The sequence below is a fragment of the Musca domestica genome, unplaced genomic scaffold (assembly GCF_030504385.1).
Source record: "Musca domestica strain aabys unplaced genomic scaffold, Musca_domestica.polishedcontigs.V.1.1 58, whole genome shotgun sequence".
Classification (NCBI taxonomy): Eukaryota; Metazoa; Arthropoda; class Insecta; order Diptera; family Muscidae; genus Musca; species Musca domestica.
Window position 1 is genome coordinate 1,149,969 of NW_026712360.1, and position 12,465 is coordinate 1,162,433.

The following is a 12,465-nucleotide window of genomic DNA, read 5'->3' on the forward strand; positions in this document are numbered from 1 at the left end:
CGTCGCGAGGTCCGTCCGTTTGTCCATCTGTGGAAATCACTCTTGGTTCCGAACGAATGGAAGTAGATTGATAAAATTTTACTCAAATGTGTATTATATATTATTTACGTCGACGTTTTGGTATACGTATTTGCAATTTGAAGTTCGAAATGGATACTACAGCCTAAGACAGAAAATTTTCTGTGCAGGTCAACGTCTTCGATGATGATGTTATCTACATTATTCACCGTTTATTTTAAGTTTCGCATTTGAGTATTGTAGTGGCTTATGACCAAAGATTTTAACAGAATTTTTAACGGATTTTTTTGTTTTTGATAATTGCCAAATTCGTTCCAAATGGTGGAGGGTATTCAAAGTTCGGCCCGGCCGAACTTACACCTTTTTTACATGTTTCATTTCCTTTCGTTACATTAGGTGTGTCTGGTTACCCTAAAATTTGTAACAATTGTTACAAATTGTTACTGGAAGTCGTCTGTTTACCCGAAAGTTCTGCAAAAGAGAGCGGTTGGAGAGAGACATTTTGACAGTTCTTTCAGTGAGAGTTTGCAAATTCTTGCTGGACAAATTTTTTCTTGCAATCTCTTGCAACTCTTCTTCTTCTCATTCATCGACATTCAATCAGATGTTTATTATTTTTGTTTATTTATTTTTTTTGTGCTTTTAATTTGAAAATATTGTTTTTGAATTAGCAAGACTAATTGTTTTTGGAGAACAACTTTACAAAATGTAAAAACACAAATATTATTATGTAATTAGAAAATAAAAGACTATTTCCAATATTTTTAGACAAACGCCATTTTCAAAACTTGTAGAATTGGTAGTGCTCCCTTTCTTCTAATACTTTTAATGGGGGACAAATTGGTTTGTTTTGACAAATCAGCTGATTAGTTGCAAGCTTCTGCAGGAATGCCGTCTGTTTACTTTTCGCATTTTCCTTGCAAAAGAGAATAAAACTACCTTACTCTCTCAGAAAGAAGTTGCTGGACAATTCCTGCAGGAAAAGTAACCAGACACACCTATTGTGACTATATTGTATTTTTTAAAAAAATTATAAAACTTAATGGATGTGTTTTTACCGCAAATTTAATTTTATATATTTTCACACAACAAACAACACTTTTAATTAAATTATTTTTTCCGATGAAAAGTGTAAAATTTGACACTACACCCTTATTGTCTGATAGCAGCTTTACTCGAAACGTATGCCTTTACGAAAAATAGCGTACAATGGGGCCGTGTTTAAACTTTACTATGTTTGCTACTTTTCCCAGTTTGGCAGGCAAAGGATCAAAGCAATAAATAATTAATTTTCCTAACTTTTGTGGATTTGATATGACACTGTTATAAAATTCAAATTCGTTCTGTTAAACTTTCCGATTGCAATCAATAGGTCTACCTGGTCACTTTTCAAGCAAGAATTATCCATTGTTAGAAACCTAAACTTAATCAATAACAATCTTTGCAGCTTTTATTGCATCATTTCCTTTTATTCAACTTAAAAATTTTCTTATTTAATTTTTCAAACTTCTTGTCTATATTCAATTGTTTACATTTGCTACTTTTTTCGGATCTATCGTTTATGATCTTGGCCGGAGCAATGGGTGTGAGAGGGAGAGACTTTCAGTCACTTGGTGCTATCATTTCTCAGTGAATTCAATAAAATACAGAGTTGTATAAAATAATACCTGTGTTGGACTTTTGACGTATAAAACACAACTCTGCTCGATACCATTTACATATATAACACATATATACAAATATACATTATATACATAATTGTCAAAAATCTTTTTGTATTTTGTATATTTTTAAAATTATTTTCGGTATTTAATTAAAATTGTGGCATGTTGAATGTGAATTACGTTGTCGCCTACAAAAGAAAATCTAAAAAGGGTTACTGCCAACAACTTTAGCATTCGAACGGATGATTTTGTGCAGAGGGAAAGTTTGATGTAGACGACCAACCGACCGACCGACGAAACAAACAAAGAGACGTCACATACAACTTACACAGCCAACAACGTAAAAAATCAAAACTGAGCTTCCACCAAGTCCAAGACACCAACAGCCAATATGGACTATGTGTATTGTGGGGATCCTAATGATCCAATTGCAGGAGAAGAAATGCTAAGTAAGTTATTGTTGCTACCATTTGCTGTTTACTGTATGTTTCATGTACATATTTGTTGTTGTTTTTAGACGTTTACGATGGCACTCGATCAGCGAACCATTACTCGCCAAATTTTGGTGGCTTTAATTTGGGCTCCGAACCAGACTATATGGAAATGGTTCCCATATTGGCGGATGGCGGTGAAAATTTTGGAGTTTCAGCGGTTACTTTTGACAATTATGAAGAACTCTTGTGGATGGGCAATCAAGGGGTAAATATAAATAATACTTATATACCTTTTCGTATATCCTTTAAGGGGAATTTGCAAATTTTAGGGTCACGTAACATCGTATTATCTTAGCAACACTTTGCAAAAGTACACATCATTCCAAGTGCATCCCTCGGATATTGTGCGCCAAATATCTACAATTGATTCCGGCATATTGGCTTTGACCCAGACTTCGTTGCGACATCAAATACGCCGAGGAATTCCGAAATTTACACACAAGTCTAAGCACATGACAGAGATGGTGTGCATGCAACAGTTGTCGCCGCATCGTTTGATAATGGCTGGCCTTCAGGATGAAATGATCGATTTTGATTTGAGAACATTAAAGGAAACCAAATTGGTAAGTGGAAAAGGGAGTTTTGTGTGCTAACATTTTTAAAATTTAATTTCTGCTTGCTCCTTAGGAACATGTGGGCTCTGCTGGATGCACAGTTTTGCGTCAAAACTCCCGCTTTCTCTTTGCTGGCGACCCCTTTGGAAATGTAACATTACGCGACCTCAATTCCCTGCATGTTGAACATACCATAAAGACCCATACAGGAAGTCTTTCGGATTTCGATGTCCAAGGCAACTATTTGATATCCTGTGGCTACAGTGGCCGTCAAGGCACCCTTGCTGTGGATCGCTTCCTTATGGTTTATGATTTACGTATGCTGCGCTTAATTTCTCCGATTCAAGTGTTAATTGATCCACAACTACTGAAATTTTTACCATCACAAACGTCCCGTTTGGCAGTGGTTTCAAGCTATGGCCAAGTCCAGTTAGTGGATACGGTGGAATTAAGTGAGCCACGTGTATCTATGTATCAGATCAATACTACGGGCACTCCTTGTTTGCTAAGTTTTGATGTTAGTTCATCGTCGCAAGCTCTGGCATTTGGTGATCAATCGGGACACATTAGTATTATGACGGCAGTAAATGTACCCCAGCCACAATTCAACAGTTTTTCGAGAGAAATTGAGTTTCCCGATCCCTTGCCCCAGTTGCCGATTGTGCCGATAACGGATACTACATTCCCCCTTTCGTCGATTGTATTACCACATTTGGTTACCGGATCTCGTTGGTTCTCCGATTGGCCAGCGGAGTTGCTCAACTATCAGTATCGACGCCCCAAGCCCATTGATGCAGAAATACTGAATCATATGAAAATGCAAGGTCCCATTGGCTATTCTCCCAACCCTCGCACCCAGAGGCGCAACCAAATACCCTACATTATAGAGAATGCCAGTGGACTTACTGGTTCCGGAAATGGACTCACCAATACAATTAAATCTTCAGATCCCGGCGTCAAGATTATACCACGACGCTATCGCAAAGTTGAATTGAAATATTCCAAATTGGGAACACAAGATTTCGATTTCGAACAACACAATCAGACATGTTTTGCAGGGCTGGAGGCCACCTTGCCGAATTCCTATTGCAATGCTATGCTTCAGATTTTGTACTTCATTGAACCGTTGCGACAAAAGCTATTGGAACATCGCTGCAGCAAGGAGTTTTGTCTTACGTGTGAATTGGGTTTTCTCTTCAATATGTTCGACAAATGTACGGGTATGTGTGAGTTTTGTCCATTGCTTGTAGTGATTTGCTATTGATTTTTTTCATAACATTGATTCGGTAACAGCATCCACACCATGCCAGGCCAGTAACTTTTTGCGATCTTTCCGTACGGTTCCGGAAGCATCTGCATTGGGACTTATTCTGTCGGATCGTTCGTCCAATGTTAATCTGATGAATTTGATACAGGTACTGGGGTAAGAGAAATAATGCCAACGGCTTTTAAATTGAGATGGAACTTATTTTTCAGAATTGGAATCGTTTTATTTTGCATCAAGTGCACTACGAGATTCTGGAGTCAAGCAAAAATGGTCATCTGAACCATTCGAAATACGGCAGTGTTGGTAAGCATCAATTTGGCTTTGAAATAGTTCAGGTTAGACATTTAAAAATTTTCCAAAAGGTAAAAATTCTGTGGACATTGTCACCGAGGAAACGGAGGAAATCTTCCAAGGCATCGATGTTAGAAATGGTAATTTGTTAAGGGTTTTAAAATTCAGTCTAGAAAAGTAATTTTTCTTCGAATGCTCTCAGATGAAGCTGCAAAGGATGACCAGGACCATGAGGCACACGAACGTAGTAAGGTGAACACAGAAACCGATATTAGTCGTCTGTTCGGCACAAAACAGACAACAGTAAATCGCTGCCTTAAATGTAACGAGGATAAGACAAAGCAGAGTATTTTATTGACCTGTAACCTAAGCTATCCGCATGGCTCGAAGGAGACTGAGTACTTTAGTTTCGGTAGCATACTAAAGGGCTCTTTGAGTTCGGAGAAGAGCATTCAGGCGTTCTGTGAAAATTGCAAAAAGTTTTCACCCACAAAACAAATGGTCAAGGTATGTTTTTAACTGGAACATATTATTGGCGGGAAATAAAAAAAATGTCCATTTTTTATTATGAACATCAGGTTACAAGTCTTCCACAAATATTGACGGTAAACTGTGGTTTAAATAACGAAAAGGATTTGGGTTTTCTGCGAAGACATTTGCAACGCAACAATTTCAATTTATCCGAAAGTCCAGCTACATTGAACACCAACAAACCCTGTCGTTATGGCATCAATTGTTCACGCAGTGACTGTCATTTCCTGCATCCTGATCGTAAATCGCCGTCTATGGCCTCCAGTACCCAGCAACAACCGGCAAACGTCAACATATCTCCAAGTGGAAGGCAAACTTCATGGTTTCCCCTGTCGTTTTCAATGTCTCTAAATGACCAGGGAGAGTTGAGTGTGCAAACCGAGAATAGCAACACCAAGTTGACTGTGGAATCCAATGAACGTAACCCAAAAAGCAATGGTAAGTTTAGAGACAGACAATGCATTCATTTCCACATTTCAACAATTTTGTCTTTACAGAGATTCCCAGTGGTGTTACCGAATCGTATCGTGAATATGCCCTGCATGCTGTTGTCTGTCAAATTGATGATGGAACTCAGAAAAATCTGGTTTCTCTAATAAATGTTAGCAAGAAATATCACACCATGAAAATGGAGACTATGAACGGCTCCGAGGAGCAACAACAGTGGTATATTTTCAATGACTTTTGGTAAGAAACGAATTCCAAACACCAGGCCAACTCTAAAGGGTATTTTCCAACTTTTGCCCTTAGTATTTCGCCCGTCTCAAATCAGGAATCAGTTTGGTTTACATTGGATTGGAAAGTGCCTTGTGTATTGTTTTACAGCAGTGTTAACACAGAGAAAAACGAAATACTGGAGTGTATGGTCGATATACCGCACAACGAGCCGCAACCATTGTACAATCCATTCTTGGAGGTATTCGAGAGAGAGAGAGCATATAAAAGTAGGACATAGTGATTAATGTGGCTTTGTTTTCTTTAAAAAGGATATAGAGAATGTGGCCCATGGCAGTAATACCGGTGATCCGTTGTTTAAACCTCTTCAGTCCCATGAAATGCCCCAGGCCGGCGATTTGGTGGCCATGGATGCGGAATTTGTTACCTTAAATCCGGAAGAGAATGAGTTACGTCCAGACGGCAAAACAGCAACCATAAAACCATGTCACATGAGCGTGGCACGTATTTCATGTATTCGAGGGCAAGTATTTATTCTCATATTTTTGGAAGAGAATCCTTTTCATTTTTTGTATTTATTACAGACAAGGCCCAGATGAAGGTGTCCCCTTCATTGATGACTACATATCTACCCAGGAAAAGGTTGCTGATTATCTGACCCAATTCTCTGGCATAAAACCGGGAGACTTGGATGCCAATTTCAGCAACAAACGTTTAAACAGCATGAAAAATTCATATCAAAAACTAAAGTATCTGGTGGATGTGGGAGTCCTGTTTGTGGGCCATGGTTTGAAGAACGATTTTCGGTATGTTTGAACACTTGAATTCAACTCATCAATTAATACGTCTGTATTCCAGCGTCATAAATATATTTGTACCCTCTGAGCAAATCATTGATACTGTCCACCTGTTCCACTTGCCACATCATCGCATGGTATCACTGAGATTTTTGGCTTGGCATTTTCTGGGCACCAAAATCCAATCGGAAACTCACGATTCGGTGGAAGATGCCCGCACCACATTGCAGCTGTACAAACACTATCTGCAGTTGCAGGCGGAGAAGAAATTCCTGGCAGCTCTTAAAAATCTCTATGATCGTGGCAAGCAATTGCAGTGGAAAGTACCGGAAGATTAGAAGGAGCATTTAACTTAACTTTAGTAAGAAAACATTGGAAAAAATCCCGTCGTAAATTTAAAAAAAAAAAAAAAAAGAAAACAACAAAGTACAAAATGACACTCAACTGAACCGTACCGCGAGCAACAAAATTGTTATTCCATTTTAAATGACATTTCGGCACATTATTAAAAACAAAAAAAAAAAAAAAACATTTTTCTATAACTTTTACACAAATCAACAAAAATCTATTATTGTATTTTTTGTTTATCTTTCGTCTGAGACACCAACCAACCGACCGACCGACACACAAATAATGTCCGAATAAAAACAATAAGAATGTGGTCAAATTTATATTAAAAAAAAAAAACTGAAAAAAAAAAAAACAAAACGCATACATACATATATTTATTCATTTAAAGTGTAAATCAATGGACATCAAAATCAAGAAAATACATTTTAAAGCAAAGAAAACAAATCTATAAATTGAATCAGTGCATTTCATTTCAATATCGGAAAAAGGGTAGAAAAAAGGATCAATGGGAATTGAAAGTTTGTTTTCTGGGATGGGGGTTTTTATTTTTTGTTTGTTTTTGTTTCTCTTACAAAACGCAGTTTTGAACATTCAATGTGGTTTGATCAACACGGCCCACACAAGCTCGACGTAAACGATTATGTATTTCGAAAATATTTTCAAGTCTACATCAAATCCGATTGCTTATATCGCACAGCAGTATATAGGCAGCAGCATCCTTATATATTGTCATAGTCTTCGTCCAGTTCCAGACAGGAACTGTTACCACTATTTACCACTGTGCTAGTCGTCATGGTTGCAGCAGGCTTTACGTTTGCCGAAGAGGAATCGAATGGCTCCGCCATTGCTGTTTTGGAATTACGAGATTGTTGTGGGGTGGTGCCAATGCTTATTGTGGCCACCGGAGGTGTCGATGATTTTGTGTTTGTGCCGCCAACTGTCGTCACAATATTTGAGAGGTCAATATTGATAACTGGTTCTGCTGTAAAATTGAACGCGCTAGCATTGCTGGACATACTGGCGGGCGCACTCATGGGAGCCGATGTCGCCGCATTCGAAGTGATTTGTGGCAAATTGCTGTAGTCGATTTTTACCACAGGCTTATTGCAGTAGTCAATGCTAACAATTGGTGCGGGTATGGCAGTCTGTTGTGAGGGCGGTCGTAGTTGCTGTGGAAAGTTATTTGGTTTGTTATTGTTGCTCGAAATGCAACTAGACGGCATTGAAAATGATTGATGTTTCAGTCGTGGATGTGACGACGCTGGCGGCAGCGTGGACGTTTGTTGTTGGGGATGAGTAGGAGGTGGAGGAGGAACTGGAGTTGATTCGGAACGTGAAAGCTTTGGCGGCAAACACTCTGTTGAACTGTAACCAACTCCAGTGGCATTTGCCAACGATGTGGTATGCATAATAACGGAATTGGCATTGGAACTCACTGATCTCTTCAAATAATTTCTGGGATACTCGTGGCCATGTCCACCATTTTGACCATTTGTTGCCATACCCTGCTGATGATGGCGTGTCAACGAACTCCTTACCGCGGATGTTGATGGCATACTCAAGTCAAAGGGTGTATCCGAATCGCCATATGGATCATCTGGAGAACTGTGATTGTCTTCCTCAATATAATTCGCCGCCTCTTCTGCTACACTGATGTCTGGTATATTCCTTACCAGTTCGCGTAGAAAATCGAAGCGTTGTTCCGACATAATGCATTGTTTCATGTGTGATGTTGACAGCGTCTTGGCATTACGTGAATTGGTAATCTTTAGGGTCTTTGTTAAAAGTGATTCCACAAACAGCTCTAATGTCCTAGGTAAACAGAGGAAAAAAATAAGAGTTGGACCAAAAAGCCCACAATATTTGCACAGTTAAGGAAAACACAAAACACAATTGAGGCACACTTCTGAAATACTTAAAAAAAATAATGGGAAAAAATGAAATTTTCATTTCTGATTTGAAAAGGATATAGATTATGATGGGTACAGCTTGAGCCACTTTGCCGACTTCCTCGTCACTTTGCATGATTTTTTTGATGCGTCCCTACGATTAGAAAAAGAAAACATAAACGTATTTAAAATCATTTTGCAATTTTCAGAAATCATAACAACTAGCTATTGTTGTTTATTGTGCCAACCGACCGCCCGTCATCCCCTAAAAACATAATTCATTGGCTTGGCTGTTGTTTGTTTTACTAACTAAATGAAATGTTTGTATGTCTGTCCCTCCGCCGCAGCAACACAACAACTTACCACTGGAAAACGCGCATTATACTTTTTCTTCTTGGATGGCATTTTCCGAGTATTTGGTTGTGGGAACGATATGCAATGGGCAAAATGCACCTCCAAGCCACCAAATTGATATCTCAAAAGCGACTCTTAATTGTTTCCGTACTTCCTTCGCGTGTTCTTCCTTCTCTGACAGTTGCAAAAGATTCTTCTTCTTACTTTAGAAGCAGTTCAGGCTTGTATTATCATTTGGCCACTTGGACACATAGGCAATCCACATGTCCCAGTTTTGTTTTGATGTCCAATAATTGGATATTTTGTATTCTATTTATTTAGATTTTTTTTAATATTTTTTAATATTCTAAAAAAGTAAATTTATGCACTGACAAGTCGAAGTCAACTATCGATAAGTCGATTGCTGAGGGGAAAATATCGAATGTTAGCTTCAGCGTATTAAGATGTGTTTACACCTAACTAGTTATTATGATTTGTATTGGGTGGTGATATAGGCAAATACACGATATACACATGGTAAAATTAAGACAACCCATCTCTGCATTGTCTGTAATTTACCTTGTCATATTTAACTGAATAAAATACAGGTCCTTATCTCTGGTTTCTGTGTATACAATGGATTTATAAATATAAATTTATACAATGAGATGTTGTCAAATGGATTATTTTGAAAAAATTGTAAACATTTGATTGCATGACTTTACTTTCTAAATTCTAAAGAATAAAGGTAGCGGCATCGACACAGCTGCTGGGACAATGATCTGTCAAACCAATTTTGGAAACGAACATTTTGAATGTAAAATTATCCAAATTTGTAAAAATTGGTGAAAAATACATATTATAAGAACCTCCGATAGACGTCGTATATGAAAACATATAAAATAATTTATATATTTAAAAAATAAAAACATTAAAAAATTTTTGACATATATATGCTGGACAATGAACTGTCAAACCAATTTTGGAAATGAAATTTTTGAATGACAAAATATTTATTTTGGTTGAAATTGTTGAAAATTACATATCATAATCAATGATTGTAAGAAACGTAAAATGCAGGGTGCGGATTGAAGGTAATAAGAATTTTTGGCTTAAAATTTAAGGATTGAATAGTCTGGATCATATTTTTTGGAAATAAATCCAGTCGTTTCATTCACCTTTCGCCTTAAAAAATGAGGAGAAAGATGAAGATATTGAACACAACGTATAATTTTGAACCATTCTAATAGGAAGTGGGTTTAGCCTCAGGGCTGTATTTCTGTAGTTTTATAATGCTAGGAACACAATTGGAGCGAACGACGAATTTCGCCCTACGCGGCGACAAAATGAGCCGCGAAAATTCGTCGTATGGAACACAATACCGACGAAATTATAAAACAGCTGATGAAGTTGTTTACTTTTTGCTCATTTGTTGACTACAATGAATTATACAAGAACACATAATTCTTTACGTTCTCTATTATAATTTCACTTATGTCCATCTTCTCTATTATAAATTCACTGATATCCATCTTCACTCAGGCGCAAGTACACAAATAAATAAACAAATTAATTATGTTTTTTTTTTATACGAGTAACAGATAGTAGAGTGACCATAACAAATTTTAAAGTAAAAAGTAACTTTATTTACTAAAACACATAAAATTCGTACAAGTATGGCCACCTTGTACTGTTTTGTTCGCCGGTCGCCGGCGTATGAAATAGAAATAAAGCTAATTGAGTTCGCGGCGACCGACGAAATTTTCGCCGGTGCCGTGATTGTGTGCACTTCCATATACACATATGTGTTTTATTATTGACGACGAACATACGCCGCGAAAAAATTCGTCGTTCGCTCCAATTGTGTTCCTAGCATAAAGCTGTTCTACCTCCTTATTGTACCATACGTTTTTCATCTGTTTGGTAGCGTCATTATTTTCGATATCATTTTTTCGTTTTTACTATCAACGCCTTTTTTGGTAAAATTATGTATTTTTCCTCCTAAAATCGATGAAATAACCCTTTCAAATATTTTCTCATTTTTTGCAATTAAGCCAGAACTCAGTTGCAATGTCCCGTGTAAACTTCATATTATAATCGGTTCAGCGGTAACATCGACAAAAATCGATTACGATTTACGCAACAATAGGTGTGTTCCTTCATAATACTATATTTCAACTCGCAATTGACATTTAACAAATGTCTTAAGGGAATTGAGAGAGCTGCTTTGTCAAGTGGATGACAAAGAGAGTACTGGTAATTATTACAGCGATAACCTGCTTTATGTTTTTAATGAATATGAATAACCAACTTTTCGTCACATTTAGTATCAGAATTATCTAATGACAAGGTAAACGAACAAACCCAATATCAAAAAACCAAGGAGAAGAATTATTTTTTGCATGCTTTTCACAACGGAGACGAACTGACGACTTTTGTCATATATGTCATATAATACCAAAAAGGATCCTTGTAAGGCAAACGCTTGTAGGATACAAGCCTGTTTGAAAGGTAAATATAGCATTGTTTCCGTTGTTTGTTTCTGCTGTAATGTTATGTAACGAAATTGTTTGCTTGTTGTTTTTTTAGAAAACAATTACCAGGAAGAAAAGTGCAAGGAGGTGTTGGAACAAATGCGAATTTGCTGCCTGAAGTGGCACCAAACATCATTGTGTTGCTCTGGTATCGATTTAAACCGGTCATATCTATCCGACGAGGAGCCTCAAAAAGAAAAACAGTAGTTACAAGTTATTTGAGGTGGGTACTTTTGTGAGGTTGAAGAGGCACTTGCCGGTATCGTGATTTGGAAAATAAAATTGAAAGTAATGTGCAAGACATGACATTCTCGTGTCGTCTAAATCAGGCAGACACTGAAACATTTCATTTGCTTTTTGCTTTGGAGCACTTGGGAAAGTGCGGATTCCATTAATAATTTTTTTATTAAATTCTTCTATGTCTGCTTATGCACTAGTATACATATCCTTTGCTGTAAAATATTAGTAAATCGTACTTCTTCATACTTCCCAATTATTTTTTATATTTCTTTTTTAATATCCAAATTTTTTTAATTTTTTTTTGTAATCTTTACTTTCAGATAAATAATGCAAACGCCGCCATACAAACCACCCAAAGAATTGCAAGACATTCTAGACCAACAGGCTACACAGAGAAAACGCACCGCTCAGTTGCCAAAGCGTAACTGGATTCAAAGAAATCCTCGTGCCTTTCAATTGACATTCATTACCGGATCACTGTTGGTCCTGTTCTCACGACCATTGTACGACATCTTCTTCGAAACCTCATTTGCGGCCCCCGATTCAGTTGTATTTGAAAAACGTCACAAGTAATGGAATCGGTGCGTAAGGCGAAGCAACGTTTGCGCAACTATCCAATATTGTTAGGAAAATGTGCCGAATCGGCCACAGTGTATGCAGCTTGTGTAACGAGGGATTTGAATGTTCAACACAAAACCTGTGACAAAGAGTTTCAATTATTTAAAGATTGTTTGAAATCGGCTGCCAAAGAAATGAAAACTAAATTATAAATTTGCAAACCATAAAAAAAAACGAAAAAAGTGAATTTTGCCAGTCTGAAAACCAAA

The 12,465-nt window shown here is 37.3% G+C and overlaps 5 protein-coding genes across 5 annotated transcripts; 4 read left to right on the plus strand and 1 right to left on the minus strand.

Moving 5' to 3' along the window:
* The first annotated feature begins 1,722 nt into the window (after positions 1-1,722).
* On the plus strand, positions 1,723-6,820 carry LOC101890975 (PAN2-PAN3 deadenylation complex catalytic subunit PAN2). The gene is given in 14 exon segments (XM_059128778.1): positions 1,723-2,131; positions 2,200-2,381; positions 2,446-2,739; positions 2,804-3,950; positions 4,024-4,145; positions 4,207-4,300; positions 4,360-4,428; positions 4,491-4,795; positions 4,867-5,320; positions 5,323-5,506; positions 5,570-5,735; positions 5,806-6,017; positions 6,079-6,300; positions 6,353-6,820. Coding segments are annotated over 14 exon segments (3,786 nt in total). The 5' UTR covers positions 1,723-2,073; the 3' UTR covers positions 6,630-6,820.
* A 183-nt stretch (positions 6,821-7,003) lies between these two features.
* Positions 7,004-9,277, minus strand: LOC101890801 (dr1-associated corepressor homolog). Its single transcript, XM_005191680.4, has 3 exons — positions 8,895-9,277; positions 8,613-8,685; positions 7,004-8,458 (listed from the first exon to the last, which is right to left on the minus strand). The coding sequence occupies exons 1-3, from the start codon at positions 8,934-8,936 to the stop codon at positions 7,362-7,364; spliced, it is 1,212 nt and encodes a 403-aa protein (XP_005191737.2). The 5' UTR covers positions 8,937-9,277; the 3' UTR covers positions 7,004-7,361.
* A 1,914-nt stretch (positions 9,278-11,191) lies between these two features.
* Positions 11,192-11,621, plus strand: LOC101890346 (cx9C motif-containing protein 4). The gene is made up of 2 exons (XM_005191678.4): positions 11,192-11,375; positions 11,454-11,621. The coding sequence occupies exons 1-2, from the start codon at positions 11,309-11,311 to the stop codon at positions 11,603-11,605; spliced, it is 219 nt and encodes a 72-aa protein (XP_005191735.1). The 5' UTR covers positions 11,192-11,308; the 3' UTR covers positions 11,606-11,621.
* A 344-nt stretch (positions 11,622-11,965) lies between these two features.
* Positions 11,966-12,211, plus strand: LOC105261422 (uncharacterized). Its single transcript, XM_059128904.1, has one exon. The coding sequence runs from the start codon at positions 11,966-11,968 to the stop codon at positions 12,209-12,211; it is 246 nt and encodes an 81-aa protein (XP_058984887.1).
* On the plus strand, positions 12,211-12,408 carry LOC101890627 (uncharacterized). The gene has a single exon (XM_005191679.4). The coding sequence runs from the start codon at positions 12,211-12,213 to the stop codon at positions 12,406-12,408; it is 198 nt and encodes a 65-aa protein (XP_005191736.1).
* Positions 12,409-12,465: the final 57 nt, after the last annotated feature.

Coding starts and splice junctions, on each gene's coding strand:
- LOC101890801 (XM_005191680.4), bottom strand. CDS start 8,936: ATGCCATCCAAGAAGAAAAAGTATAATGCGCGTTTTCCAGTG. Junction 8,686..8,894: donor ATAATGCGCGTTTTCCAGTG/GTAAGTTGTTGT, acceptor TTCTAATCGTAG/GGACGCATCAAAAAAATCAT. Junction 8,459..8,612: donor AGCTGTACCCATCATAATCT/ATATCCTTTTCA, acceptor TCCTCTGTTTAC/CTAGGACATTAGAGCTGTTT.
- LOC101890346 (XM_005191678.4), top strand. CDS start 11,309: ATGTCATATAATACCAAAAAGGATCCTTGTAAGGCAAACGCTTGTAGG. Junction 11,376..11,453: donor GATACAAGCCTGTTTGAAAG/GTAAATATAGCA, acceptor TTGTTTTTTTAG/AAAACAATTACCAGGAAGAA.
- LOC105261422 (XM_059128904.1), top strand. CDS start 11,966: ATGCAAACGCCGCCATACAAACCACCCAAAGAATTGCAAGACATTCTA.
- LOC101890627 (XM_005191679.4), top strand. CDS start 12,211: ATGGAATCGGTGCGTAAGGCGAAGCAACGTTTGCGCAACTATCCAATA.